This window comes from Sorghum bicolor, chromosome 7, assembly GCF_000003195.3.
Source record: "Sorghum bicolor cultivar BTx623 chromosome 7, Sorghum_bicolor_NCBIv3, whole genome shotgun sequence".
In the NCBI taxonomy this organism is placed as follows: Eukaryota; Viridiplantae; Streptophyta; class Magnoliopsida; order Poales; family Poaceae; genus Sorghum; species Sorghum bicolor.
Window position 1 is genome coordinate 12,943,053 of NC_012876.2, and position 26,070 is coordinate 12,969,122.

A 26,070-nucleotide genomic window follows, 5' to 3' on the forward strand; every position below is an offset into this window, starting at 1 on the left:
CTAAAAAATTCATGACTAGACAGCTACATTGAAGTTTTACACTCTATGGATAACCATATGATTTTCTAATACATGAGAATACCAATTGAATGCTTACCAGATGCTTCAGCTGCTATCATGTGAATTCTCCAGGCATTTTACATGCTAAAACCAAGCTTTACATTCAGAAGTACACATGACCAAATAGTAATAACCTTACCAGAGAGCACGGTTTTCATGTGAGATCTAATTTACTTCCCATCTCACGGTCCAGAGTTATTCTTACAGTCAAAATTCATTGCTCTTCTCAAATAAATTTCTATCACATAATTCATGATGTCAATTGCATCAAATGTATTTGGTACAAAAAATGATGACCAATATATAAGACAAACAATACATGTTAAGAGGAACCAAAACTCCGCACTATACTCCTCTGAATAACAAAAAATAATGGACCACAGAAATAGAATTCGCACTGCTATCTGACCTTCTTCAAGAACTGTACTTTCTCAAACTCTGGACTGGCATAGCTCTTTTCCACCTCCCAGGCATGATGAGACATCATGTTGAATGATGATTTTACCCCCTTCTCATCAGTGACCTCCCGTGAAAAAGGGATCCGAACAGCAAAGACACCTTCCCCAGAATGAACATGAAAGTCGAAACCTAACCTGTCAACCCATATGATCTTCACATCTGCCACCTGTCACCACAGGACAATATGAATTCCCGAGAGGCAAAGCTGAACTAGACACCTACTCTGTTTGGAAAAGCAGAGGTGCTCTAGGTATTTTTTTGTACTTTGTTCAAATTGAACCAAATGCCAAGGATTTGGAATTTTGGATCCTGATCCCCTCTATCAAAAACATGTCTTGAAATAAAATTCTCATAAGAGAGCATCAGGGATTATTTTTGAGCTGTCGATAATAGCCAGTCATTCAACCTTCAGATTGAAAAAGTACAAACAGGCACTTCCATTCCTTGGTATCTATTCTATGGGGGAAAACCACACGAAATTATCTACTTTCAACCCGCTATTGCAATATTTTACCCAAAATGAGGTGTAATTTGATTATATATAGTTCATAAGTAATACAAAGACCAACAAAAATGAACTTCATTGTTTCACCATAAGATATCTATCAAGAAGCAGAGAGCTTTCACTGGTTTCACGATAGGCATCTTGCAAGAAATAAAGCGGTAGGAAATTTAATGAGATCAGTACCTGTAAATCTGATTCGACATATATGTTGTATATCCTATGGACGTCTTCAGCATTTTTGCTGTTAAATTCCTCCACAATGTTTTCAGCAAAATTGCGTAGAGGATCAGGTTCTGCACTTGTGTACTCTGATGGAACTACCCACATGCCATCCTGAATGGACAGAATAAATCAGCAGGCAGCAGAATTGCATAGTTTAGCGAACCTTTAGTGCCAAACAATCCTAAGTGCTAATAGGGAGTAGAAGTAAAGTGTGGAAGCATTTTATTGCAGCATATTGGAGAGAAAAATAACAAGTGCCAGGTCCTTTGACTTGCATTATCTCCAAGGGTCAAGAGAACATTTGAGTAATCCATACTACTTATAATGTTTCAATTTGGCAAATTAGGAAGATCATGACCATCCATTGCTGTTGCTCATTCGACAAATATAAAATATTTTTATGATTCTAATCCCCTCTTTTAATCTTTTAATATAATATTGCCGAAGTAATATGCACTTACTATTGGTTAATTACAAGATGTTATGTTGTCTGGAAAACATTTTCAGGAATTGTTGTAAATAATAAATTGTGACAAATTCGGCCAAATAAGCCCATTGGGTGCTAGGTGGGCCTAGGGCCTTCGGGTGGCTAACTAAACAGCAACAATTGAAACTCGGTCCATGGATAACTCAGTGCAATTTCTACCTGCTCATTATGTCCACGAGTGTTGGGAAATGAGAGCACATATAACTATTGTAAATGAAGAAAATTAGGTTTCTTTCCTTCAGAAAATGGAAAAACCAAGTGATTTCATAGTCAAATGATAAACAATCTACTCCAGTAGGAGTACTAGAATAAGAGCTCTGAGTTTTACTTATTTATGATATGAAAAACAAAAAAAACAATTTAAAGAGACTAAAAAAATTGAATAAAAGTGTATGTTCTACCTCATTAAAATCTTCCATGTGCAAGATCCGATCAACAGATATTAAATACAAAAGATCTTGATCAATCTCTTCCCCAAATTTCTTTTGCCACCTAGTAGAAAGCTTCTGCATAATTACAAGGCACAATACAAAATATTGGTCCAACCATGCTCAAGTGCTTTGGTTAAAAAAATAAAAACAAAACTACGCTCAAGCATGGGAAGCAATGATGGCTTAGAGCCTAAGAATGAGTCAAAGAAAAAATTATGGAAAAAGATAGTTCATTTACAATATCGTATATTAGGACATGCCTAGGGTGGACTGTGGACAGACTGCCATTATAGACATTGGCTAATTCACAACAAAATTCATGTATTTAGCAAAATGCAACACACTAATAATTTTACCTTCAATACAGACATGTCACTAGGCTTAGTTAAGGCACCAAGCATAGTACATTGTGGTGTCCTAGCCCCACTCTGTCGAAACTGCAGCCACCGAAAGGTAAAAAGGAATGGTAAGCATATTATATAAATAAAAGAACCACACTGCTACCAGTGAAGACACCTATCTTGTACTCTTATAAAGCAAAACCCCACTACCTATTTCTCTCAACATGCAAGCTATCCAACTAGCCAATCCACTATCACACGCAATTAAAATCCACTAGCTCATTCAATTGTAATATCCACATTGGTAAGTCACCTATTTCTATGAACATGCAAGTTGTCCAACTAGGCAATACACATTCTAACCTATTTATATTCCTTCTTCATACCCATGGCAACGCGCGGGAATCCTCCTAGTTTCATACAAAAGAGAAGCATGAGGCAAAGTAGTTCCATTATATAACACTAATCAACCTTCTTAATCCTTGTAAAAAAAACCCCTTCTCAATGAAACATGTTTTGCAAAGTCAAACAATAAATAATAAATAAGTTGCAAAGTTCCATTCTTTGCATGATTTTCTTAACACCCTTACTAAGTAATTTATCCAACATAAAAAAAATTACAAATAATGTAACAGTTAGAACTTAAATTTAATTCCCATATCACATAGTTAGGCAACCTTCTATTGTGGTGGACTGCATACTGAAATGCAAGCTATTTCATACAACTCTAAAATCTGTGAGCATTTCGCATCGTCGGCTCAACACGGAACGCCAGATCAGATGGAAAGGGAAACTGAATCTTTTCCGGGCTTGACACTACCTTAGCACAGGAATTGTATCTTATAGAAACCCTAAAAACCCAATCTTTATGAGCAGCCGAACATCGTCGCCTCACCTCGACGTGGAAGCTGGACGGCGCATCGGGCGCGGCGACCCCCGCGGCAGCCAGACAGAGCGCGGGGGCACCGGCAGCATCCGTGACGAAGCGCGCGCCGACGCCGAGAGGCCAGCCGTCGGGGCCCACCACGGAGAGCGTCCCAGACGCGGCAAGCTCCACGACCGTCCGCGCTACCTCCGCTGCCGACGGTCTTACCTGCGCGGCGGACACCGGTGCCGCTGCGGCCGCCGACGCCGCGGCTACCACTAACCGAACCCCGTGCCTCGCCGTCGCAGAGGAAACGGAGCGCAGGGAAGCCGGCTTCTTTGTGAAGAGGGTGGCGGCGGGGGAGGGGAGCCGCGATGAGAGGAGGGAAGGCGAAGACGACGACATGGCCAAAAAATTGGAGGTTCAGATTTGGTGGGGGATTTTGAGGGGTGAGATTGAGTAGAGAGTCTAGAGACTAGAGATAGGCGTCCAACAGTCTACGGTCAAATTTGCCTTTTTTAAAAAAGAAAAAATCTATATAACCCCACAAACTATCTAGGGTGAACTATTTCATCTCTAAACTATAAAATCAGATATTTCACCCCTAAAATTTCAAAACCGCTCAAACCCTCTCGAGTGGTTTTAGAGAGTGGTTTTGTCTTTTTTTATTTATTTCCGCTAAATCTTTAAAAAATCATAATAAATCATAGAAAAAACATAAAATGAAAAATTCAATTTGTTGGACTCTTGATGAGTAGATCTACACAGTAAATATATAATATGGTATACTTTAGTACAAAGTTTTTGTTATAGATTTAAATCTATGTTTTTCTGTAAATAATTTGAATAATTCATATATGTAGTTTCTATGGTCCAATTGTGGTAAAGTTTTTATGGTGGGCTCGTTATTGTATGCTTCAACTATGGTAAAATTTTCATACTCATTGGATCACGTATAACTTACTTATAGATAAAGCATATATTTAATAAGAATAAAGCTAAATAAATTTATAACTAAGTTATACATGATCCAATGGGTACGAAACATTTATCATAGTTCAAGCATACAATAATGAGCTCACCATTAAAATTTTACTATAATTGAACCATATGAACTACACGTATGAATTATTCTTATTAATTATAGAAAAACATAGATTTAAATCGACAGCAAAAACATTGTACTAAAATATATTATATTATATATTCACTGTGTAGATCTACTCATCAACAGTCCAATAAAATTGAATTCTTCATTTTATGATTTTTTTATGATTTATTATGGTTTTTAAAATATTCAGTGAAAATAAATAAAAAAGAAAAAGACAAAACCACCCTCCAAAACCACTCAAGGGATTAGTTGACCGGTTTTGAATATTCAGAGGGTAAAATATCCAGTTTTATAGTTCGGGAGATGAAGTAGTCTACTTTAAATAGTTTCGGGTAGGTAGACTTTTTCCTTTTTTTAACAGCTGTTGACACCGTTTTTAGACACTTACCCAGGATCGGTAGGATGTAGATCGGCAAGAAAGGGTAATAGTGACTGGTCTGCAGGAGAGTTGCCGATAAGGATTGAATGTGGCTAAGTCCGTGGGTGGTGATGCCGATGGCCAGTATTGATCGTTGCCGATGGGGAGTCTGCCGATGACGTGGAAGAAAGACTTGGAGGTTGCCACTTGGTCCGTGGTGGTGTCTCAGCTTGTCACGACAACTACTTGGTCCGTGGTGGTGTCCCAGCTTGTCACGGCAGGATAGTTTTATGTTTTTCTTAGTTGTTTAAATTGTTTTGTACACAGATTCTGTTAAATTTGGAATTCGAGTTCTAGTCGTGTCTGGTTGTAGCTCTTTGAGCAGGGTATAAATGTGGACCCTAGGGCCTTGTAATCGATATAATCTATCAATCAATCAAATACACGTTTTTACTCATATTCCAGCATCTACTTTTTCGACGACTTCGTCGTATTTTCCTTTTATTACGAGTTCTTAGGAGTTCGTCGACTTAAGCTCGGCGTATTCTCAAGTTCCGCGTGAATACCTCTTGGCCGTGGCATCCGGGCGCATCACTGTTGTCGGGACCAAAGTATTCGAGTTATCACCTTTACCGATAGTAAGGTCAAATCGGCTGGCATGCCTTAACGTTTGAATCGGGTATTAGCCCTTTGTGTTTGCAGATCAGCTTTTGCATCAACACATCTTTTGGAACGCCCGGTGGGACAAGATTCAAGATCAAGATCGGCATGTCGACTACCGAATTCGATCAAGAGAACGTCATCCCTGTGACGAAAGCCAATCTCAAGGATGAGCAGAAGCAAGTTATTGCAAAAGCCATGGAGGATTACAAGTAGCAATGTTTGAAGTCCTTCAGCATCAACAGGAGCGGCGAAGTAATCCAGAAAGAAGCACTGCCGGCCCCTCGGCAGGTTACTTTTGACGCCAATCCTGGTAAACTCCAAGACATGGTTGATAATGCTATCAACCGTGCCTTGATCAATCAAGCTGGTGTGCTGTCCAATACGGTTTTCAACGCCGTGGCTAGAACTTTCAAAGAAGAACAATTGCCACCAAATTATACGGGCCCTGCTTATCATCAACCAGGATCGCCAGTGGTTACGGCTCCATCGGCTACCACGGCTGCTGCAGGCACAGAGGCTACTACGCCCCAAGCACGCTAGGAGTCTCTAATGCGCAATCCACGCCGATGTCGTTCAATCCATCAACATCAGATGAGTCGATCAAGTTTACTACAGATCTATTGGCATCGGTAATGTCGGGATCTGTCCCTCCTAATTGGTGGGGTTATGGTATGCCCCCGGAATACTCGCTGAAGGCACCTGGCACATCTCAGGCAGCTGACGTGAGAGGCAAGGCTCCTACGGCATCGGCACCTCCAAATATGCCGATGAACTAGAGTCCCCAGTATACTACAACTACTACTGCCAGGCCTTATACTGGGAATTCTCAAGCTCCAACATTCCAGATGCCTAATGCATCGGCAGATTCAATGCCGACGCAACAGAGATTTATGACTTAGCCAGGGTATGTTAATTCAATGATGATGCCCAATTACCAGACATCGGCAGGATCTATGCCGATCAATGCTGATAGTGGATGGCTTGGGCAGCAAGTCTTTCCGCAAACGCCCCAACAGAATCATCAGGCTACAGGGTTTCAGCAAGGCCAGATCTACCCCAGATTCTAGAATCAGAGATTACCCAACCAGCCAATGAATCTTGGGCGGCAGATCGGCGGACAGCAGATCGGTGGACAGCAGATCGGCGGACAATAGATCGGCGGGCAACAGTTTGGTGGTCAGCAGATAGGTGGCCAAATGATTAATCCAATGTTCCATACAGAACGTGTGCTGCACAGACACGTGGAAGCTTACCAGCAGATGCCGGATCCGCAACCGCCTCATTGGCAAGATGCCGATGCCTATTGGGCCGATAAGATTGCTGAAGTAATGAGAGATCAATTTGGGATAAAACCCAAAGTCAACACTTACTCTTATCGGACACCGTATCCTCCCGCATATGATTTAATCCTGCTTCCAAATCGGTACAAAGTGCCAGATTTTACCAAGTTTTCTGGGCAAGATGATACGTCGACCATGGAGCATGTCAACAGGTTCATCATCCAATGCGGAGAAGCTGCTAATAGGGACGAGTTAAGGGTTCGCTTATTCTCATCATCATTATCTGGATCGGCTTTTACTTGGTTTATATCATTACCTCCCAACTCAGTGGTTACTTGGGCCGATCTAGAGAAGCAATTCCACAAATACTTCTTTTCTGGTGTCCATGAGAAGAAGATCACCGATTTGGTCAAATTAAGGCAACGCAATGATGAATTGGTTGAAAGTTTTGTGCAGAGGATACGGGAAGTCAAGAACAAATGCTATAGCCTGGTTCTGGATGATCGGCAGCTAGCCGATGTGGCTTTCCAGGGTTTATTGCCACACATAAGGGACAAGTATGCATCTCAGGAGTTTGAAAGCTTAAGTCATTTGGTGCAGAGAATTTCTGATCAAGATATCAAGCCTTTCGAGCCCAAGAGAGCATGGAACAAAAAGGTGTCATTTGTGGATGAAGCGGCAAGCTCGGATTCTAATGAAGAACCAGTCATTGGCTTGGCAGAATGGGTGAAAAATAAAAAGCCGATGTCTTGTCCTTTTGGACATAAAGAGCTAGAGAAATTCGCGTTTGACATCACTAAGGCCGATAGGATATTTGACTTTCTACTTCAAGAGGGTCAAATCAAGTTGTCACCCAATCATGTGATCCCATCGGCTGAAGAATTGAAAAGGATGAAATATTGCAAGTGGAACAATGCAACTTCTCATGGCACTAATGAATGCAAAGTCTTTAGACAACAGCTGCAATTGGCTATAGAGTCTGGAAGGATCAAATTCGACAGCTCTAAAGCTCAGAAGCCGATGAAGATTGATCAACATCCTTTTCCAACAAACATGCTAGATGCCAAGGGAAAAGCCAAGGTCTTAACATCGGAAGCAGCTGAAAGGAGTGCATCGGTGGATCCTCAGCATCAGATCACTACTGCCGATGCCAAGGGAAAAGGCTTGATCCAGGAAGGGGCTAATTCAGGAAGGCCTCCCCGATCTGGTATTGTGATAACTCACAGAAGGCCGCGGGAGACTTGGCAGCAACGTGAGGATCGGTATCGGCGCCAGCAAGAGGACTATCGTCGAGAAGAAGAAAGACGCCGACAGGAGTGAAATCGGCATAGGGATCACTGGAATTGCCCGTTCTTCATCCATTGCTGGGAGGAGAATATCAAGCTTCCCACTGTCAGAGATTGTCCTGAGTGTAATGGTTATGATCGGTATGACAGATCCGATCGGCGTTATCACGATAATGATCGCCGATTCAATGGACCGATTAGGGGAAGAGCATCTGTTCATGATCGGCTGGGGGGCAGTCTCAGTGTGCACGACAAGCTCGGCGATCGTGTTGGATATTTTCCTAGGAACCAGGAAGAACTCGAAGAGATGGCTAATGCGCGGGTTCCCGATGAGTTCATTTTCTGCAGAGACGCCAATACTTATCGGATGGAGTCAAGGGAAAATCATCGTCCATCGGTAAGGTAGCAGCAACTTCCTCCATGGTGTCCAGAGGGGTTGACTAGGACGCAGAAGAGAAGGTTGCAGCACGAGAGGCGAGAGGAGTTAAGCAAGGGCGAGAACGTTGATCAGTCTGGAGATCAGCAACAATCAGATCCCAAGGGAAAAGGTCCATCGGCAAGTGTCAACATGGTATTTACGTTGCCGATGGAATTCCTTGCGCCGTCCAGTGATGATGAGTTAGAGTTTTCCAACCAGATAGCTCAGCTGGCTCTGGATCCGATGATGGCTATCTTTGAAAAGCCTGCCGATGATGAAAGGCAACATCTTAAGGCTCTATTTGTCAAAGGAAGAGTGGATGGTCAGCCAATGACCAAGATTTTGATTGATGGTGGAGCTGCTATCAATATCATGCCATACGCAGTGTATCGGAAGATTGGGAAAGGAGATCAAGATTTAACCAAGACCGATATGATGCTCAAAGACTTTGAAGGGAATGTGTCTCCGGTTAAGGGGGCTATCTGTGTTGAGTTGACCATCGGTAGCAAAACCTTGCCGACGACCTTCTTTGTGATCAGTGGAAAGGGTGCTTATAACTTACTGTTGGGAAGAGATTGGATTCATGCCAATTGTTGCATCCCGTCTACAATGCACCAATGCTTGGTCCAGTGGGTAGGTGACAAGATTGAGATTGTCCCAGGGGATTCTTCCTATGTTATTGCATCGGCAGAGGCAGACACCTATGAGAGAACTAGGTGTATTTCAGGAGAAGCTTGGGAGAAATATTTTCTCAAGGTTGTCGATTATAAAATTCCACCGATCCAAGCAGTCGGTTCTGATGAAGGTTTTTGATGGATAGGTTCGCCGATGACGGAAAGTTAGGCCAGGGATTCATATCGGCCGATGATTTGGTAGAAATAGATATAGGTAGTGGTGATAAACCTAGGCCTACTTTTATTAGTGCTAAATTAAATTTTGAGTGTAAGCAGCAGTTGACTAATTTGTTAAAGGAATATAAAGATTGCTTTGCTTGGGATTATACTGAGATGTCTGGTTTGGACCGATCGATTGTTGAACATCGGTTGCCTATCAAGTCTGGATTTCGGCCACATCAACAGCCAGCTCGCCGATGTAATCCAAATATTCTTCCTGATATTAAGGCCGAAATAACCAAACTCATTGAAGCTAAATTTATTCGGTGGTGTCGGTATGCCGAGTGGATTTCCAATGTGGTTCCAGTCTACAAGAAAAATGGAAAGCTTCGGGTCTGCATTGATTTCAGAAATCTTAACAAGGCTACACCGATGGATGGCTACCCGATGCTAGTTGCCGATCTGCTAGTTGATGCTGCGGCTGGACATCGGATTATCAGTTTTATGGATGGCAATACAAGGTACAATCAAATATTCATGGCTGAAGAGGATATTCCAAAGACTGCATTTAGATGTCCTGGTCATGTTGGGTTGTTTGAATGGATAGTCATGACCTTTGGCTTGAAGAATGCTGGTGCTACTTATCAGAGGGCCATGAATTTTAAATTTCATGAGTTCATCGGCAAGCTGGTGGAGATTTATATTAATGATGTGGTGGTTAAGTCTGGAGACTTCACAAAGCATCTTGCCGATCTACGAAAGGTGTTGGAATGCACAAGGAAGCATGGTTTGAAAATGAATCCCAATAAGTGTGCATTTGGTGTATCGGCAGGACAGTTTCTTGGTTTTATGGTGCATCAAAGGGGGATTGAAATTAGTCGAAGATCTATTGATGCCATCAACAAAATAGTGGCCCCTACCAACAAGACCGAGCTCCAGTCCTTGATCGGCAAAGTAAATTTTATCAGAAGATTTATATCTAATTTGTCTGGTAAAATTCGTGCTTTCAGCCCTCTTCTTAAGTTAAAGGCCGATCAAGAGTTTGTTTGGGGGAAAGAACAACAGTTGGCTCTGGATGAAATCAAGAATTATTTAGTGAATCCTCCAGTTTTAATTCCACCTCAGCAAGGGAAGCCCTTCAGATTGTATTTGTCTACCAATGGGATGGTCATCGGTTCGGCTTTAATTCAAGAGTTTGAAGGGAAAGAGCGTGTGATTTATTACTTAAGCAGGAGGTTGATTGATGCTGAGACCAGGTATTCGGCTATTGAGAAATTATGCTTGTGCTTGTATTTCTCTTGTATCAAGTTAAGGCACTATTTGCTATCGGCCGAATGCACTGTTATTTGCAAAGATGATGTGGTCCGATACATGCTATCTATGCTGGTCATGAGTGACAGGATCGGTAAGTGGATTTTGGCACTGTCAGAATTCGATCTACGTTACGAATCGGCTAAAGCGGTTAAGGGACAGATTATGGCTGATTTTGTGACCCAACATTGTGGTACAGTAGAGACTTTGGAGATTGTACCTTGGACGCTCTTCTTTGATGGATCCACATGTGACCGGGGGGCAGGAATCGGCATGGTATTAATTTCCCCTCGGGGAAGGAAGTATGAGTTTTCCTTGCCGATTGTTGCCACATCCACAAATAATCAAGCAGAGTATCAAGCTTTGATAAAGGGTTTGGAATTGCTGAGGGAAGTTCATGCTGATGCTGTTGAGATCTTCGGGGATTCTATGCTAGTTATAAATCAATTGGCTGGAAGTTATGAATGCCGAAGTGAAGTCTTGATAACTTATTATGAAAGGAGTATGCAATTGTTGAAGGAATTCAAGGATTTCCGGTTAGAGCATGTTCCTCGTTTGCATAATGAAGAAGCCAATCGGTTGGCTCAGCATGCCTCAGGGTATCAGCCCATGATTAATACGATATCGGTAATCGGTGCCGATGATTGGAGGAAAGAGATCATTGACTATTTGAAGGATCCGTCTAAGAAAGTTGAGCGACGTGTTCGGTTTCAAGCTACCAAGTATGTGCTCCTTGAAGATGAGTTGTATTACCAAACTATTGATGAGATTCTTCTCAAGTGCTTAAGTGATGATGAGGCCAAGAATTTGATGGGAGAGATCCATGAAGGAGTGTGCGGAGCACATCAATCGGCATTCAAGATGAAGTGGATGATCAGAAGAAATGGGTATTATTGGCCGACTATACTTGAAGATTGCTTTAAATATTTCAAGGGATGTCAAGGGTGTCAGAAATTTAGCAATGTTCAAAGAGCACCTGCATCGGCTATGAATCCCATCATTAAACCTTGGCTGTTCCGAGGATGGGCTATTGATTTAATCGGTCAAATTTATCCACCGTCCAGCAAGGGGCATAAATTCATCTTGGTTGCCACCGATTATTTTACTAAGTGGGTTGAAGCTATTCCCTTGAAGAAAGTTACATCGGCCAATATGATTGATTTTGTGAAAGAGCACATCATTTACCGATTTGGAATTCCTCAGACGATTACTACTGATCAGGGCACTATGTTCACATCAGGGGAGTTTGATGAATTTGCAATCGGTATGGGAATTAAAGTATTAAATTCTTCTCCTTACTATGCTCAAGCTAATGGGCAGGCCGAGGCATCTAATAAAGGGATCATCAAGCTTATCAAACAAAAGATTGAAGAAAATCCTAGGAAGTGGCATACATTGTTGAACGAAGCTTTATGGTCGTACCGGATGGCTTGTCATGGATCGACTAAGGTTTCACCTTATCAATTGGTTTATGGGCATGATGCAGTGTTACATTGGGAGATTAAGGCTGGATCTAGGCGACTATCTTTTCAAGATCAATTGACTGTCGATGATTATGCTACTTTGATGGCAGACGAGTTAGATGACTTGGTGGGACATCGGCTAAGGGCCTTGATGAGTATAGAAGAGAATAAGAGGAGGGTTGCCAGATGGTATGATAAGAAAGTAAAGGCTAAGGAGTTTGCCGATGGAGACTTAGTGTGGAAGTTAATCTTACCGATTGGGACTAAAAGTTCAAATTTTGGGAAGTGGTCTCCCAATTGGGAGGGTCCCTATCGGATAAGTCGATCGGCTCCTGGTAATGCTTATATTTTAGAAACTCTCGAAGGAGTTGAATTTCCCAGAGCATTAAATGGCAAGTATCTGAAGAAGTACCACCCAAGCATATGGGTCGATGCATAAAAGTTTAAGTGCCGATAACATTCCTATCGGCTGGATCAAAATGTGTCTGGGACCTGACTTAATGTTTTGAGAAAAGTGCCGATAACAGTCCTATCGGCTAGACCAACATGTTAAGAGTGTTCAAAAGGGAGGAGCAAGTATGATGCCGATGAAGAGTTCACATGTTCAGCAACGCCTGGATCGTCGATATGGCACGCAAACGGATCTGGTTGGCTGCTTCTATCTCTTTGATGTCTTCATCGGCAGAACCTTCCACCGGCTTCAATTTCTTCTTCAACTGCAGCGCTTTACGGCCATGGACGTTTCGCTCTTGCTCAAGGAGTTTGATCGCCTTAGGCAGTTGGTTTTCCTCTTGCCGAGCCTGGGACAAGGCTTCTTCCACTTGCTTAAGCTCTGCCAACAGGGCGTCTCTTTTTGCTGACAGATCAGAGATCTTGTGCTTCAGTGCATCTCCTGAGGACTTTAAGGCGCCAATGCTCTTATGCTTCTCATCGATAAGGAGCTTTGCCTTCATCATCTCCTCAGAAAGCTGGGTCTGAGCCGCTCTATCGGCAAGGCGCTGGGTAGCCCTCTGGTACTGCAGTTGACGGCTCTCCAGATGTGCTGCTTGGAAGAGAACTTCTTCGGCATCGGCGGGGATTTGGCCTCTCAAGGTCTTGAATAAAGCCTTGGCCGGATCAGAGTCATCAACTAGTTGGGCTGTGTCTTGGTGGAAGAGAGCCGATAGTTCTTCCAGCTTTGCCCTGACCTCTGCCGATGTTATCCCAACTGCCCGGGAAGAGCTTGCTTCTTTGCCTTCATCTTCAGAGATGTCGATGGCGAAAGAGAACAAACTGTCAGGAGAGTCCTGCTCCTAAAAAGGAAAGAGAGTGAGTTATTCTACGGTCAAGTGTTGATAAATGAAACAGACAAGAATTGGATAACTTACTTGTTTCAGGGCGATTTCTTGCCTCTGACTGGAAGATGCCGATGGAACCACAGGTTGATCAGCTAGAGGTGCCGATGGAACTATGTCAGCTAAAAGAATAATGGAAATAATTGTAAGACAGAAGAAATGAGTTCATCGGGCAATGATTTCATAGGAAGTGTGTTACCTTGGGGAGGTACAATGCTTGTTTGGATCGAGGAAACTGCCGATGTTATGATTGATCCTGCTGGATCGGTAGTCTGCTCGCCCATATCAGCCGATGTGTCTTCTGGCTGAGGTACTTCTGGCTGGGGTTCTTCTGGTCGTGATTCTCCCACTTGAGGTGCTCCTTGCGACTGAGAGGGAGATGGTACTTGCTGTGTCTGTGTTTCTAGAGAAGAGGGAGAAGATTCTACCTGAATTGGAGATACCGGGGGAGGAGGAGGCGTTGCCATTCTGTGGCGCTTTGTTTGTGCTCTGGTACTCTTGGCACCTTTTCTCTTCGGCTGACTGGACTGGGGGGCATCGGCACTTGTGCTTCTGGTCTTTGCCGATGCGCCGGTGTGCTGATATAGAAAGGGAAATTTATGAGTACAAGTGTAATAGATGTAAGACTGGAATCGGTGCGAAAAGTTTTGAAAATATGCCTTGAAGGCCTGTGCCAAGGCAGAGGCAGCTACCGATGGAGATGTCCTGGTCTTCTTGGTGGTGACCTTCTTGAGGCGTACGCCTCGATTAATGATGGCAGCCAAAGTGGGAGCGTTGTTGCCGATTGAAGAGATCGGACCTGATGGAGAAAGGTCAATCGGCTTGCCACTCCTGCTGACCGATGGAGGAGTGTCATCAACCTGCAACGCAACACAGAAAGTGAGTTACCGATGAAAATGAGAATAAAAGGATTAAAACATCGGTTTGGAAGTACTTACAGTATCATCGGGAACCTTGTATTGGGGATCAATCATGCTACGGTATGTAAGGGCCGATCTGCAGAACAAGTGCTCCTTCCATTCTTCCCACCACTGTTTGTACGCCTGAGTAATGAAGAAGGCTGGAACCCACTCTGAGAGGTCTGCATCTGTATCGGCGTTCGGTGACAGCTGGGCTACTCGGATCCACTCGAGAAGGTTAGTGATAACTTCCTGGGGTTTTATCACATCAGCATAACAGAGTACAATCGGCAGCTGGCCGAAAGCTAGTTGACGGGTTAGTGCCGATGGGTTGTAAAACTCATAGGTTTGGTTGGAGGTTTTCCCACCACCAAAGAAGTTCACTGGTATAGCTCTGGGAGTAATCAGTGCCGTCATCACATCGTGGTCCTTGTTGAGAGCATCATTGAAGGGATGGAAAACCAAGGGAAACATGGTGTCTGGATCCTCATAGGGCATCCATGCTCCCTGTTCTCTTGTCAAGCCTTCATACAGGGTTTGGAAGAATCGGCTGACCTGGTCTGCATTGCCTCCTGTACCGGGTAGTACTATGGCAGCCTCACCAAAGTTTAGAGGAGGGCGAGTCGCCGATTCTTCTTCATTCAGTTCATAGTCCTCGGCTATATCCCTGGGGAAGCGCTGTGCGAAGAGGTCAAATTCAAGACGCTTGTGCATGTGGAGGCTGAGCCATATGTTAATAAACCACCAGGGACCCCTCAAGTTGCTGATGGACTGGCCGAGCAGGAGTTTCTTGGCTACCTGGTGAAGGAGGTGGTAAGCCGCGCCAAGCAGGTATCGGCCGAGGGGAAATCGGCCACCATTGGCTAGTCTTTCTGCTGCTGCTAGGTAGACTGAAGTTGGTCCTGCCGATCGACCACAAAATACGAATTTGTCCAGCCACATGTTCAGGAAGCTAGTCTGCTCCTTTATGCTAACAGGGCCTGCTCATTTGTATTTTTGGATGTATCCTGACCAACCATCGATAGAGGGGGTTTCTACCTTAGCACTGGGTTTGGTATCAAAGAAGTGGGTGCTATCGGCAGAAGATACATCTAGGCCGGTGAGCATGACCACATCGACAAGTGTAGGGGAAGCAGGGCCATGGCCGAAGACAAAGGCATTGAGCGTGTCTGACCAGAAATATGATGCAGCTATCAACAGTGACTCATTCCTATACATATCGGCAATGGACAACCTGATGCATTGGTCCAGTTTTCAATCGCCCCATTGGACTTTGTTTGAGTGACTGACTCTCAGGAACCAATCCTTCCATCCCACAGTAGGACTGGGCCAGGAACGGAAGGTGTCCTTCCATAGATCTAGAGAAAAGTTCTCGGCTCTAAAGGGGATTCTGTTTGTTTCAGCGTTAATAAGATCGGTGGGATCCGGATTCCATAAGGGGCCAAGACATTGGAGGTGTGGTTGATCGGTAGGGATGACAATTTTATTGGACAGATTCTAATGATTTTGAAGGTAAAAAGGAAGACAAAGAAAGAAAAAGAAAAATGTTCAGTAAATTAAAGTGCGGATGAACAGGGGTACAGTAAAAACGCAGGAGGTGAAGTGAAGAACTAACCTCACGAACGGTGAAGTTGATGGCCATCTCCTCACGAAAAGGATGATCGAAGGCTTCGAGGTTGGTAAAGAAGGGGCTTTGTTGGAGTTTTTGGAGATCTCGAACAACACCGCCAGGTGTTGACGGTCCTTAAGTATCAAATTTAATTATCAAATAAACAAAGAAAAGGATCCAAATGAAATCAAGATCTAGACTTAGGGTTTTATCTGATAGAATTCCACAAGTTTTGGTGTTTGTCTATTTCTGCAGGGGGTTATCAAGAAATATGGAAGAAAGGCCCACATGTCGGGCTTACCTAAAGATATTAACGTGCTGCGCAATTATCTTACATCTAGAAGACTCCAGAAGCCATGAGACCGAAGCGGAGGCAAAACGGGGCCAGAGGCAGGGCGCCCGCCCTGTCCTACTAGGCGCCCGCCCACCTCCTGTGTCCATTCAGGACTCTGCTTTGCGGGAGATTTCCACCGACCTAAAGGATGAATCTAAACCATACAATCTATGTCGGTTTGATCCAATGGCCCATATTCACTTGGAGGGACTATAAAACCAGACCCCCTGGCCCCTGGAGGAGAGAGCCTCTCAACCCTAATTCATTGTTCCATCAAGGGAGAAGAAGCCTCTGATCAAGATTAGAGCCACCACATTAATTAGACATCTAGATTAGCATAGCTACATAGGATTAGAACTAGAAGGAGTCAATCTTCGATTGGTTTCCGGATCTGTCAAGAGGATTCTTGGTAATTCTCTAATTGTGCTTCTAATTGCTTTCTAATTATCTTTGTTCTTCAATATTATGAATATGACTTTGTTCTACTTCAATATATTGCTTATGACTTTGCTCTACTTGCTTATATTCAAGATTATATTGTTCTTAGTTTATCATAGTTATGTACTTGGCTTAGTTAGATTCGATCTATATACATGCTTAGGATCGTATAGCGTTTATCCATCGGATCCATGGGTAAATGATAGATATTGTGTAGACGTGGTGCTTATACCGTATTTATCTGCGATTGTACCCAATATGCCAGATCGTGGGGTGGTTCGTGATAGTGACAGCTTCATTGATTCTTATATAGTCCCCCTCTCGTGTATTGGGCTGGCAGAGCAACATTATTACAGGGGAGTGATTGCTATGTTTCTCATATTCCTTGCTAATATCACTATGCATGGGCGTAGTCTTGTCTCACAATGATTGCTAAGTATGCTTGCACTAACTATGATAATGCTAGACTATATAGTTAAGAATAACTTAGGGAATATTCTTGTAGTTCGTTCTAATATCATGCTAATGACTTTCTAGAGTATCTAATTGAGGTGCTTATCATATTTATTATGTGGCTAGATCAGATTAGTTATCCTTGTCACTATTATTATTTCATATATCTTTTATGTGACACTTATCCCTGTATGAAGAGTTAGATATAATGTTCTCATTTATACATGCAATGATAGATGCTCAATCTCATATTCTATTCTGTAATCAATAGTGATGATTGCTAATCCCTTCCCAGTGGTAAAAATATAAATAACGATACCTGGAATACTTCCCAGTTAAAATGCTGCATCAGTATTAATCTGTGCGCTTACAGATCCCATTCATTATTTATTTAGAAGAGCAATTGCATATTTCAATACCGCGTCTCTTATATCATGCTGGGGATGACAACTTGGCTTAAGTGGTGTGAGGGATAGGTTTGGCATTTTTGGCACCGTTACTAGATTTAGAGAACTTAGTCTACTTTTGGTAATGATGTTAAGAATACCCAACAAGCATTTTTGGCGCCGTTGCCGGGGAAGGTTGATTACTAATCAGGAATGGAATAAAAGATTTTGAGTTATCATTCGCATCACTAATATGATTGAGCTTATCTATTCTCTCATACAGTTTTACCCCGATATTTTTCTATTTTATCTTATGCAGGGGAATGTATGAATAGAAGACATCTTCCAGGAAATTTTGTTGACAATCCCGAAGCATTATTCAAGAAGACGAGGGCCAAGCTCAAGAAGAGATCATCAACACTTCACGAAGAAGCTTCATCCAATCAAGAAGATCACCGGAACTTGTCTTCAGAGTTCGAAGCCATGGCGAACAAATCGATCCGTGAGTTCTCAGCTCCCACTATGGACAACATCCGCACTGGACCTGCTGCAGAGATCGATGGCAACTTTGAGCTCAAGCCTGGACTTATCAACATGGTGCAATCCAACCAGTTCTGTGGGAAGGCACACGAAGATGCTAATGCTCATTTACAACACTTCCTGGAGATTTGCAACACATTCACCATAGCAGGAGTTTGCAAAGACGCTATACTACTTCGCCTCTTCCCATTCTCAGTGTTAGGAAGAGCGAAGCAGTGGTTCTACGCTACAAAGGAGAAGAATACTACGTGGGCACTCTGCTCAACAAACTTCCTGGCAAAATTCTTTCCCATGGGCAAGACCAATGCTCTCCGTGGGAAGATTACAAGTTTTCAGCAACAAAATGATGAATCTGTTCCAGAAGCATGGGAGCGCTTTCAAGACTACATCCTAGAATGTCCCCATCATGGAATGGAGAGTTGGCTATTGGTGCAGACGTTCTATCATGGGCTCAGCAACAGTGCTCGAGAAACCATGGATGCTGCAACTGGAGGAGCATTCTTATCACTTACGATACCACAAGCCACAGCTCTTGTGGAGAAGATGGCATCCAATCAAAGCTGGAACGAAGAGAGGACCCAGACACGCAAGAGAGGTGGAGGTATGCATCAGCTGAAGGAGGTAGACATGCTGTCTGCAAAGCTAGACCTGCTCATGAAGAAGCTCGATGATAGAGCTGGAGACAAGAAAGAAGTTATGCACATCTACGACTCTCACATGACTTGTGAGGAGTGTGGAGACACTGGACACTCAGGCAACCACTGCCCTAAGATGCTTGAGGATGTGAACTACATCAACAACAACAACAACTACTACTACAACCGTCCTCAACAAAATCAAGGTTGGAATCAACAGAGGCCTAGCTACTCAGGTAATTATCAAGGTAATAATTCTTACAACAATAATGCTAATAATTTTCCACCTTTGAGAGAGTTAGTGTCTAATCAAGGAAAGTTAATGGATAATCTATCTAAGAAATTGGCATCTAATGATAAAATGCTAGAAAATATAAATAATAGAATGGATAATTTCTCTACTGCCATCAAGAATCAAATTAGCTTTAATAAAATGATTGAATCCCAGTTAAATCAAATAGCTACTGCTGTTCCTACTACTAACCCCGGTATACCATCACAACCGGAAGGATTAGAATCTGCAAATCTTGTAGACATGTTTGATGCAGGTAATTGGAGTAACCCCGTCACTGAATTTTCTACTGATCGTCTGCCGGTCAAGAGAGGCGATCCAGGACGCCCCGTCATCCCGATCTCCATTAGCATGGTGGACTTCCCAGAAGCACTCTGCGACTTTGGCTCTAGTGTCAACATTATACCCAGGGTACTCTATGAAAAATTCTTTACATATCCTTTATTAGAAACAACCATGTGTTTGCAGTTTGCAGATCAGACGATAACTTTTCCAAAAGGAATAGTGAAGAACCTTTGTGTCCGAGTTGGTACCTTATATGCCCCAGCAGACTTCGTAGTGGTAGAGACCGGAAATGATGAGAGAGCACCTATCATCCTAGGAAGGCCATTCTTGAACACCACGGGAGCTATCATCTACGCTAGTGCTGCCAAGATCAGTTTCTACGTCAAAGGGAAGGAGACATTTTTCTTCAAGAACAAGACTACACAAATTCAAGATCAATCCAGACGTAAATCAAGGAAGAGGACCAACAGGAGAAACAGGAACAAGCAAGTGTGGACCGAGTCAGCTAAGATGGTCACTGTAGTTCATGGAGGCCAAGATCACCAACTTAAGTCACCGTTTTTGACCAAGAAGGACGACCCAGGAATGCCAAGCATTTACTGCTCCATAAATGGATACAACTTCTACAAGACGATTTGCGACACCGGATCAGGCGTCAACATAATGGCCGCAGTCACCTATCGACTCTTGTTCGGAACCATGCCACTAAGACCAACATACATTCAGCTCCAGATGGCAGATCAGACATTCCGAGAAGTTCAAGGGATAGTATCTGATGTCCCAGTCAAAATAGACGATTACTTTGTCTACACAGACTTTCAAGTTGTTGACATGGGAGAAGATGAGTATGATCCACCCATCTTGGAAGACCGTTCCTCAGCACCGTTAAAGCAATTATCTACATTGGAACTGGAGAAGTCCATATGCACTTCCCCTCAGAAAAGGTACGCCGTTATTTTACTAACCCTAACTATATCATTGAAGAATCTAAGCAGGTCAGAAAGAGACGCAACCGCAACCAGAGGAGGCAGATCATCAAGGACGGATGGGCAGACTATGAAGGAGAAGTTGTAAGATCAGAAGACGTTGAGTTTAAACAGAATTATCCAGAGGAGATTGAAGCACCAAGTCAGGTATGGAAAATGAAGATAACTATACAAGAAGAGGAGGCACTGCCGGAAGTACCGACTACGCCACCCAACGAACCTCAGGACGATTAAGAAAATGGAGAGTCCCGTTCGGAGGACTTAAAAACACCGAACGCCTTGCCAAGAGGTAAACTTGGTAGTTATCCTTTCCCTTTCAATTATTTCAAATAGTTTACTTAGTTAATCATGTTCGTATTATCCTAAAAAGAAAATAAAAATGTGAAAAAACTGTAAGCCCCATGTGAGTAGACGAGTGGCATAAAACCCATAAGTACATTCACTGTGGTGGCATAAAAATAAAATAAATATTTTTCTGCTTTATAAAATAAAAATATAAAAACAGGGAGTAATAATTATTAAGGAGTCTCAAGATAATAAAGGCTAGATATTTATGCTAACACTTAATCAGTTCCACAAGCTTTGTTGTCTATTTGAGCTCCACAGAATTTAAGAATCAAGAAGACTAGCAGACGGAGGACATTCTAATCGCTGTCAGAATGCTGCTGACTTTCAAATACACCTCTACCGCCTGTTAGCTACATCAAGAGAAATTACGTCAAAATTCAGCTTGGGGGAGAGCACCCCCATTTATCTCGATAAGTATTTCTATCTATCTATCTTTATACTTATATTATATTAGAATATTAAATATACATAACTATGAAAAAAACAAATAAAGATTTTATGCTTATATATATATATGTCTTTTGCTTAGTGTGTTTAATAAATAAATAAAGTGGCTATGCTAATCTGTATCTAAATAAAACTTAAGCATGGATATGATGAATAGTTGCTCTGCCTAATTTGCAAATTTTAAGTTCTCTCTGAAGTTTAGATATAACTATTATAATTTAAAGCTTGCTCTAGACCTAAACTTGTGGGATGAAAATTTGATCTGAAGTCTAAGTTGTTAACGGATACGATATGGGAAGGTTGAGCTGCTGTTTATCTGTTCCTAGAGATGCTAGAATTCTGGAGAATTTTATCTTTGAAAATCTTTAAAATGTTGCGTGATGAGTTCTTGTATGATGAGAGTTTAAATTCCTACCAAAGCCATATATACATGCTTGCTAGACTTTGAGCCATACATTTACTATTTATTGCTTATGAGCATTGAGTGTGGTCAAGCTGTGTTGACCCTTAGGAGCTTGTCATGTGGTTAAATCAAGATTTCACTTGCACGTTCACTCATATGTGCTACTTCTACTCCGGAAGTACCATCCACATATATCCACCCATTCCATCTCCAGAATCACCCAAAAATATTCTGCTCCTAATCCGGAAGAGAATAACCAAAAATATTTCTGTTTTCCCCTTGTGAAATAAATGCTCAAGTTATCTTGTTACTACCACTTGTTATATTATCTCAAGAGATGAATGCTCTAAAAAAAGAGATACGAGGAAATAAAAAGGAGCAAGTGCTCGGAACCTCGAAAGAAAAGAAAGAGTGAGACGAGAGGTAAAAATGGACAAGTGTCCGACAGTAGAATTAGGGGTGCAAGATACCCACCTGAGAGAAAAGAAAAAGAAGAGCATCTCATTCTCCTCATAAAGTTTCAAAGGCAAGGAAGGTATGTATCCCCTCAAAAGAGCAAAGTAGAATTAGACTTCCACCACCATTGTTTTCACCATTGTTATCACCAGCATCACCATACACCATTCATTCGCCACACATGCACATCTTGATTTGGCTTATTGACTTGTTACTTTGGATCCATGGTTTGACTATGCAATAAATGTCTTGTAAGTATGTATACTTTATCTCCCACCTATAAGCTCCAGATATTAAAGCCTTATTAGAGTAGGGTGAGAGAGAAGGCAATGTCACTATGCCTTATACCACAAATACTACATATCTTGAGAGAAGGCATATACCATCAATGCCTTGGTAAGGATCCAAAAATACCACAAAAGAGAGACCTGAGAGAATCATACAAGGAATTTCTGAGTTTTATTTGAAAATCTGCAAAAACCCCAGAGCTATAGCTGATCAAGAATAAGAGACATGGCACTTGGCTAGACTGTTCTATCTTTTAACCACTCAAGACAGAAGTGACAGTTACAAGTCCCATGGTAAAGGTAAAGTAAGTAAGTTTTAAGTCTTGACAGTTTACTCTAACTCAGAGATGAGATCTTATTTAAAAGCATGTGTACCGTCAATTTTTAAATATATTGCAACAACTTATGATCCATAGCTGAGTCTATCCTTGCTCAGGGACGAGCAAGAGGTAAGCTTGGGGGAGTTTGTTGACGGTCCTTAAGTATCAAATTTAATTATCAAATAAACAAAAAAAGGATCCAAATGAAATCAAGATCTAGACTTAGGGTTTTATCTGACAGAATTTCACGAGTTTTGGTGTTTGTCTATTTCTGCAGGGGGTTATTAGGAAATATGGAAGAAAGGCCCACATGTCGGGATTACGTAAAGATATTAACGTGCTGCGCAATTATCTTACATCTAGAAGACTCCAGAAGCCACGAGACCGAAGCGGAGGCGAAACGGGGCCAGAGGCAGGGCGCCCGCCCTGTCCTACTGGGCGCCCGCCCACCTCCTGTGTCCAATCAGGACTCTGCTTTGTAGGAGATTTCCACCGACCTAAAGGATGAATCTAAACCATACAATCTATGTCGGTTTGATCCAATGGCCCATATTCACTTGGAGGGACTATAAAACCAGACCCCCTGGCCCCTGGAGGAGAGAGCCTCTCAACCCTAATTCATTGTTCCATCAAGGGAGAAGAAGCCTCTGATCAAGATTAGAGCCACCACATCAATTAGACATCTAGATTAGCATAGCTACATAGGATTAGAACTAGAAGGAGTCAATCTTCAATTGGTTTTCGGATCTGTCAAGAGGATTCTTGGTAATTCTCTAATTGTGCTTCTAATTGCTTTCTAATTATCTTTGTTCTTCAATATTATGAATATGACTTTGTTCTACTTCAATATATTGCTTATGACTTTGCTCTACTTGCTTATATTCAAGATTATATTGTTCTTAGTTTATCATAGTTATGTACTTGGCTTAGTTAGATTCGATCTATATACATGCTTAAGATCGTATAGCGTTTATCCATCGGATCCATGGGTAAATGATAGATATTGTGTAGGCGTGGTGCTTATACCGTATTTATCTGCGATTGTACCCAATATGCCAGATCGTGGGGTGGTTCGTGATAGTGACAGCTTCATTGATTCTTATATAGTCCCCCTCTCGTGTATTGGGCTGGCAGAGCAACATTATTACAGGGGAGTGATTGCTATGTTTCTCATATTCCTTGCTAATATCACTATGCATGGGCGTAGTCTTGTCTCACAATGATTGCTAAGTATGCTTGCACTAACTATGATAATGCTAGACTATATAGTTAAGAATAACTTAGGGAATATTCTTGTAGTTCGTTCTAATACCATGCTAATGACTTTCTAGAGTATCTAATTGAGGTGCTTATCATATTTATTATGAGGCTAGATCAGATTAGTTATCCTTGTCACTATTATTATTTCATATATCTTTTATGTGACACTTATCCCTGTATGAAGAGTTAGATATAATGTTCACATTTATACATGCAATGATAGATGCTCAATCTCATATTCTATTCTGTAATCAATAGTGATGATTGCTAATCCCTTCCCAGTGGTAAAAATATAAATAACGATACGTGGAATACTTCCCGGTTAAAATGCTGCATCGGTATTAATCTGTGCGCTTGCAGATCCCATTCATTATTTATTTAGAAGAGCAATTGCATATTTCAATACCGCGTCTCTTATATCATGCTGGGGATGACAACTTGGCTTAAGTGGTGTGAGGGATAGGTTTGGCATTTTTGGCACCGTTACTAGATTTAGAGAACTTAGTCTACTTTTGGTAATGATGTTAAGAATACCCAACACCAGGAAGTTGGAGTTGGAACTGTGGAATGATGAGATGGAGAAGGAGTACCCGAGAAGGAACTATTTATAGGACAAAATGGGCAAGGGTAAATTTGACTTATCACTCCGCCGTATCCGTGAAATCCGAGGATACTCAGGAAGATATAGTAACTGTTCGCACGGTGATCAAGGGATTGTGCAGGCGATTTGACAGAAAGCGGTCGTGATCTGGAGATATTTTACTGTGCGAGATTTCCTGGTCGGTCCATCGGCAGCGCCTTTTAACGGTAATATTGCCGATGGGCGGATGAAGTGGAGATATCCGTTTGGGAGAATAAGATACTTTACTGAACAGAACGTCTTAGCCAATCCATTGGCGGGTCTCTGTAACGGTAACATTGCCGATGGGCGACTAAAGTGGAGATGTTCGTGTGGGAAGTTGAGGATTTCGAGGAATCTGCGGAGGAATCGAATCAAGGTTGTTCAGATTAAGGTTGTCGGTTACCAGAGAAATAATTACGGAAAGACATCATTACTGCAGAAAATTTCGAAGCATTAATGATTTCGCACTCCGAAATTGGGGGGCATGTGTTGACACCGTTTTTGGACACTTACCCAGGATCGGTAGGATGTAGATCGGCAAGAAAGGGTAATAGTGACTGGTCTGCAGGAGAGTTGCCGATAAGGATTGAATGTGGCTAAGTCCGTGGGTGGTGATGCCGATGGCCAGTATTGATCGTTGCCGATGGGGAGTCTGCCGATGACGTGGAAGGAAGACTTGGAGGTTGCCACTTGGTCCGTGGTGGTGTCTCAGCTTGTCACGGCAGCTACTTGGTCCGTGGTGGTGTCCCAGCTTGTCACGGCAGGATAGTTTTATGTTTTCCTTAGTTGTTTAAATTGTTTTGTACACGGATTCTGTTAAATTTGGAATTTGAGTTCTAGTCGTGTCTGGTTGTAGCTCTTTGAGCAGGGTATAAATGTGGACCCTAGGGCCTTGTAATCGATATAATCTATCAATCAATCAAATACACGTTTTTACTCATATTCCAGCATCTACTTTTTCGACGACTTCGTCGTATTTTCCTTTTATTACGAGTTCTTAGGAGTTCGTCGACTTAAGCTCGGCGTATTCTCAAGTTCCGCGTGAGTACCCCTTGGCCGTGGCATCCGGGCGCATCGCTGTTGTCGGGACCAAAGTATTCGAGTTATCACCTTTGCCGATAGTAAGATCAAATCGGCTGGCACGCCTTAACGTTTGAATCGGGTATTAGCCCTTTGTATTTGCAGATCAGCTTTTGCATCAACAATAGCAAATATGCAATTTCATCACTACCTATGCATCGTCTTATCATTTCTTGAAGCCCTATTTAGATTCATTAGACCGGTGTCAATAGAAGGTTTCACCATCTAATTTTCAAGACGTAAAGCTTAAAATGAAATGAATCTCTATTAGTGTATAGTTTCATCGCATAATTTTATGGGTTATTTTTAGCCTTTAAAGTTTTATTAATTACTTTTAGTCTTTTGTGGGTCCCACTTATCTCTTATGCATGCGAGATGAATGAACTAAAGGTTCTTAGTGAAGATTTGATGCGGTTTCTAATGTTTTGGAAACAACGCTCACTCGTTTCGTTCTATGAAACGTTTTCCTTCTCTCTCCTTCTCGATACATGCAAAAACTCTATTTTCGCTTACGTGGCACTCTATGTAATGTGCATGAAACCCCATAAAATCTACATTGAAAC

At 42.2% G+C, this 26,070-nt stretch overlaps 1 protein-coding gene across 1 annotated transcript; it reads right to left on the reverse strand.

Moving 5' to 3' along the window:
- LOC8073256 (glutamyl-tRNA reductase-binding protein, chloroplastic) lies at positions 212-3,833 on the reverse strand. The gene is made up of 5 exons (XM_002445245.2): positions 3,401-3,833; positions 2,521-2,601; positions 2,135-2,239; positions 1,208-1,357; positions 212-685 (listed from the first exon to the last, which is right to left on the reverse strand). Exons 1-5 carry the CDS (start codon positions 3,773-3,775, stop codon positions 461-463), a joined length of 936 nt encoding a protein of 311 aa, XP_002445290.1. The 5' UTR covers positions 3,776-3,833; the 3' UTR covers positions 212-460.

What these genes read in the sequence shown, in the direction of transcription:
- LOC8073256 (XM_002445245.2), bottom strand. Translation starts at nt 3,775, where the DNA reads ATGTCGTCGTCTTCGCCTTCCCTCCTCTCATCGCGGCTCCCCTCCCCC. An exon ending in GTGACATGTCTGTATTGAAG is followed by an intron (nt 2,240 to 2,520) that starts GTAAAATTATTA and finishes GTAATTATGCAG; the next exon opens with AAGCTTTCTACTAGGTGGCA. An exon ending in ATGTCGAATCAGATTTACAG is followed by an intron (nt 686 to 1,207) that starts GTACTGATCTCA and finishes CTGTGGTGACAG; the next exon opens with GTGGCAGATGTGAAGATCAT.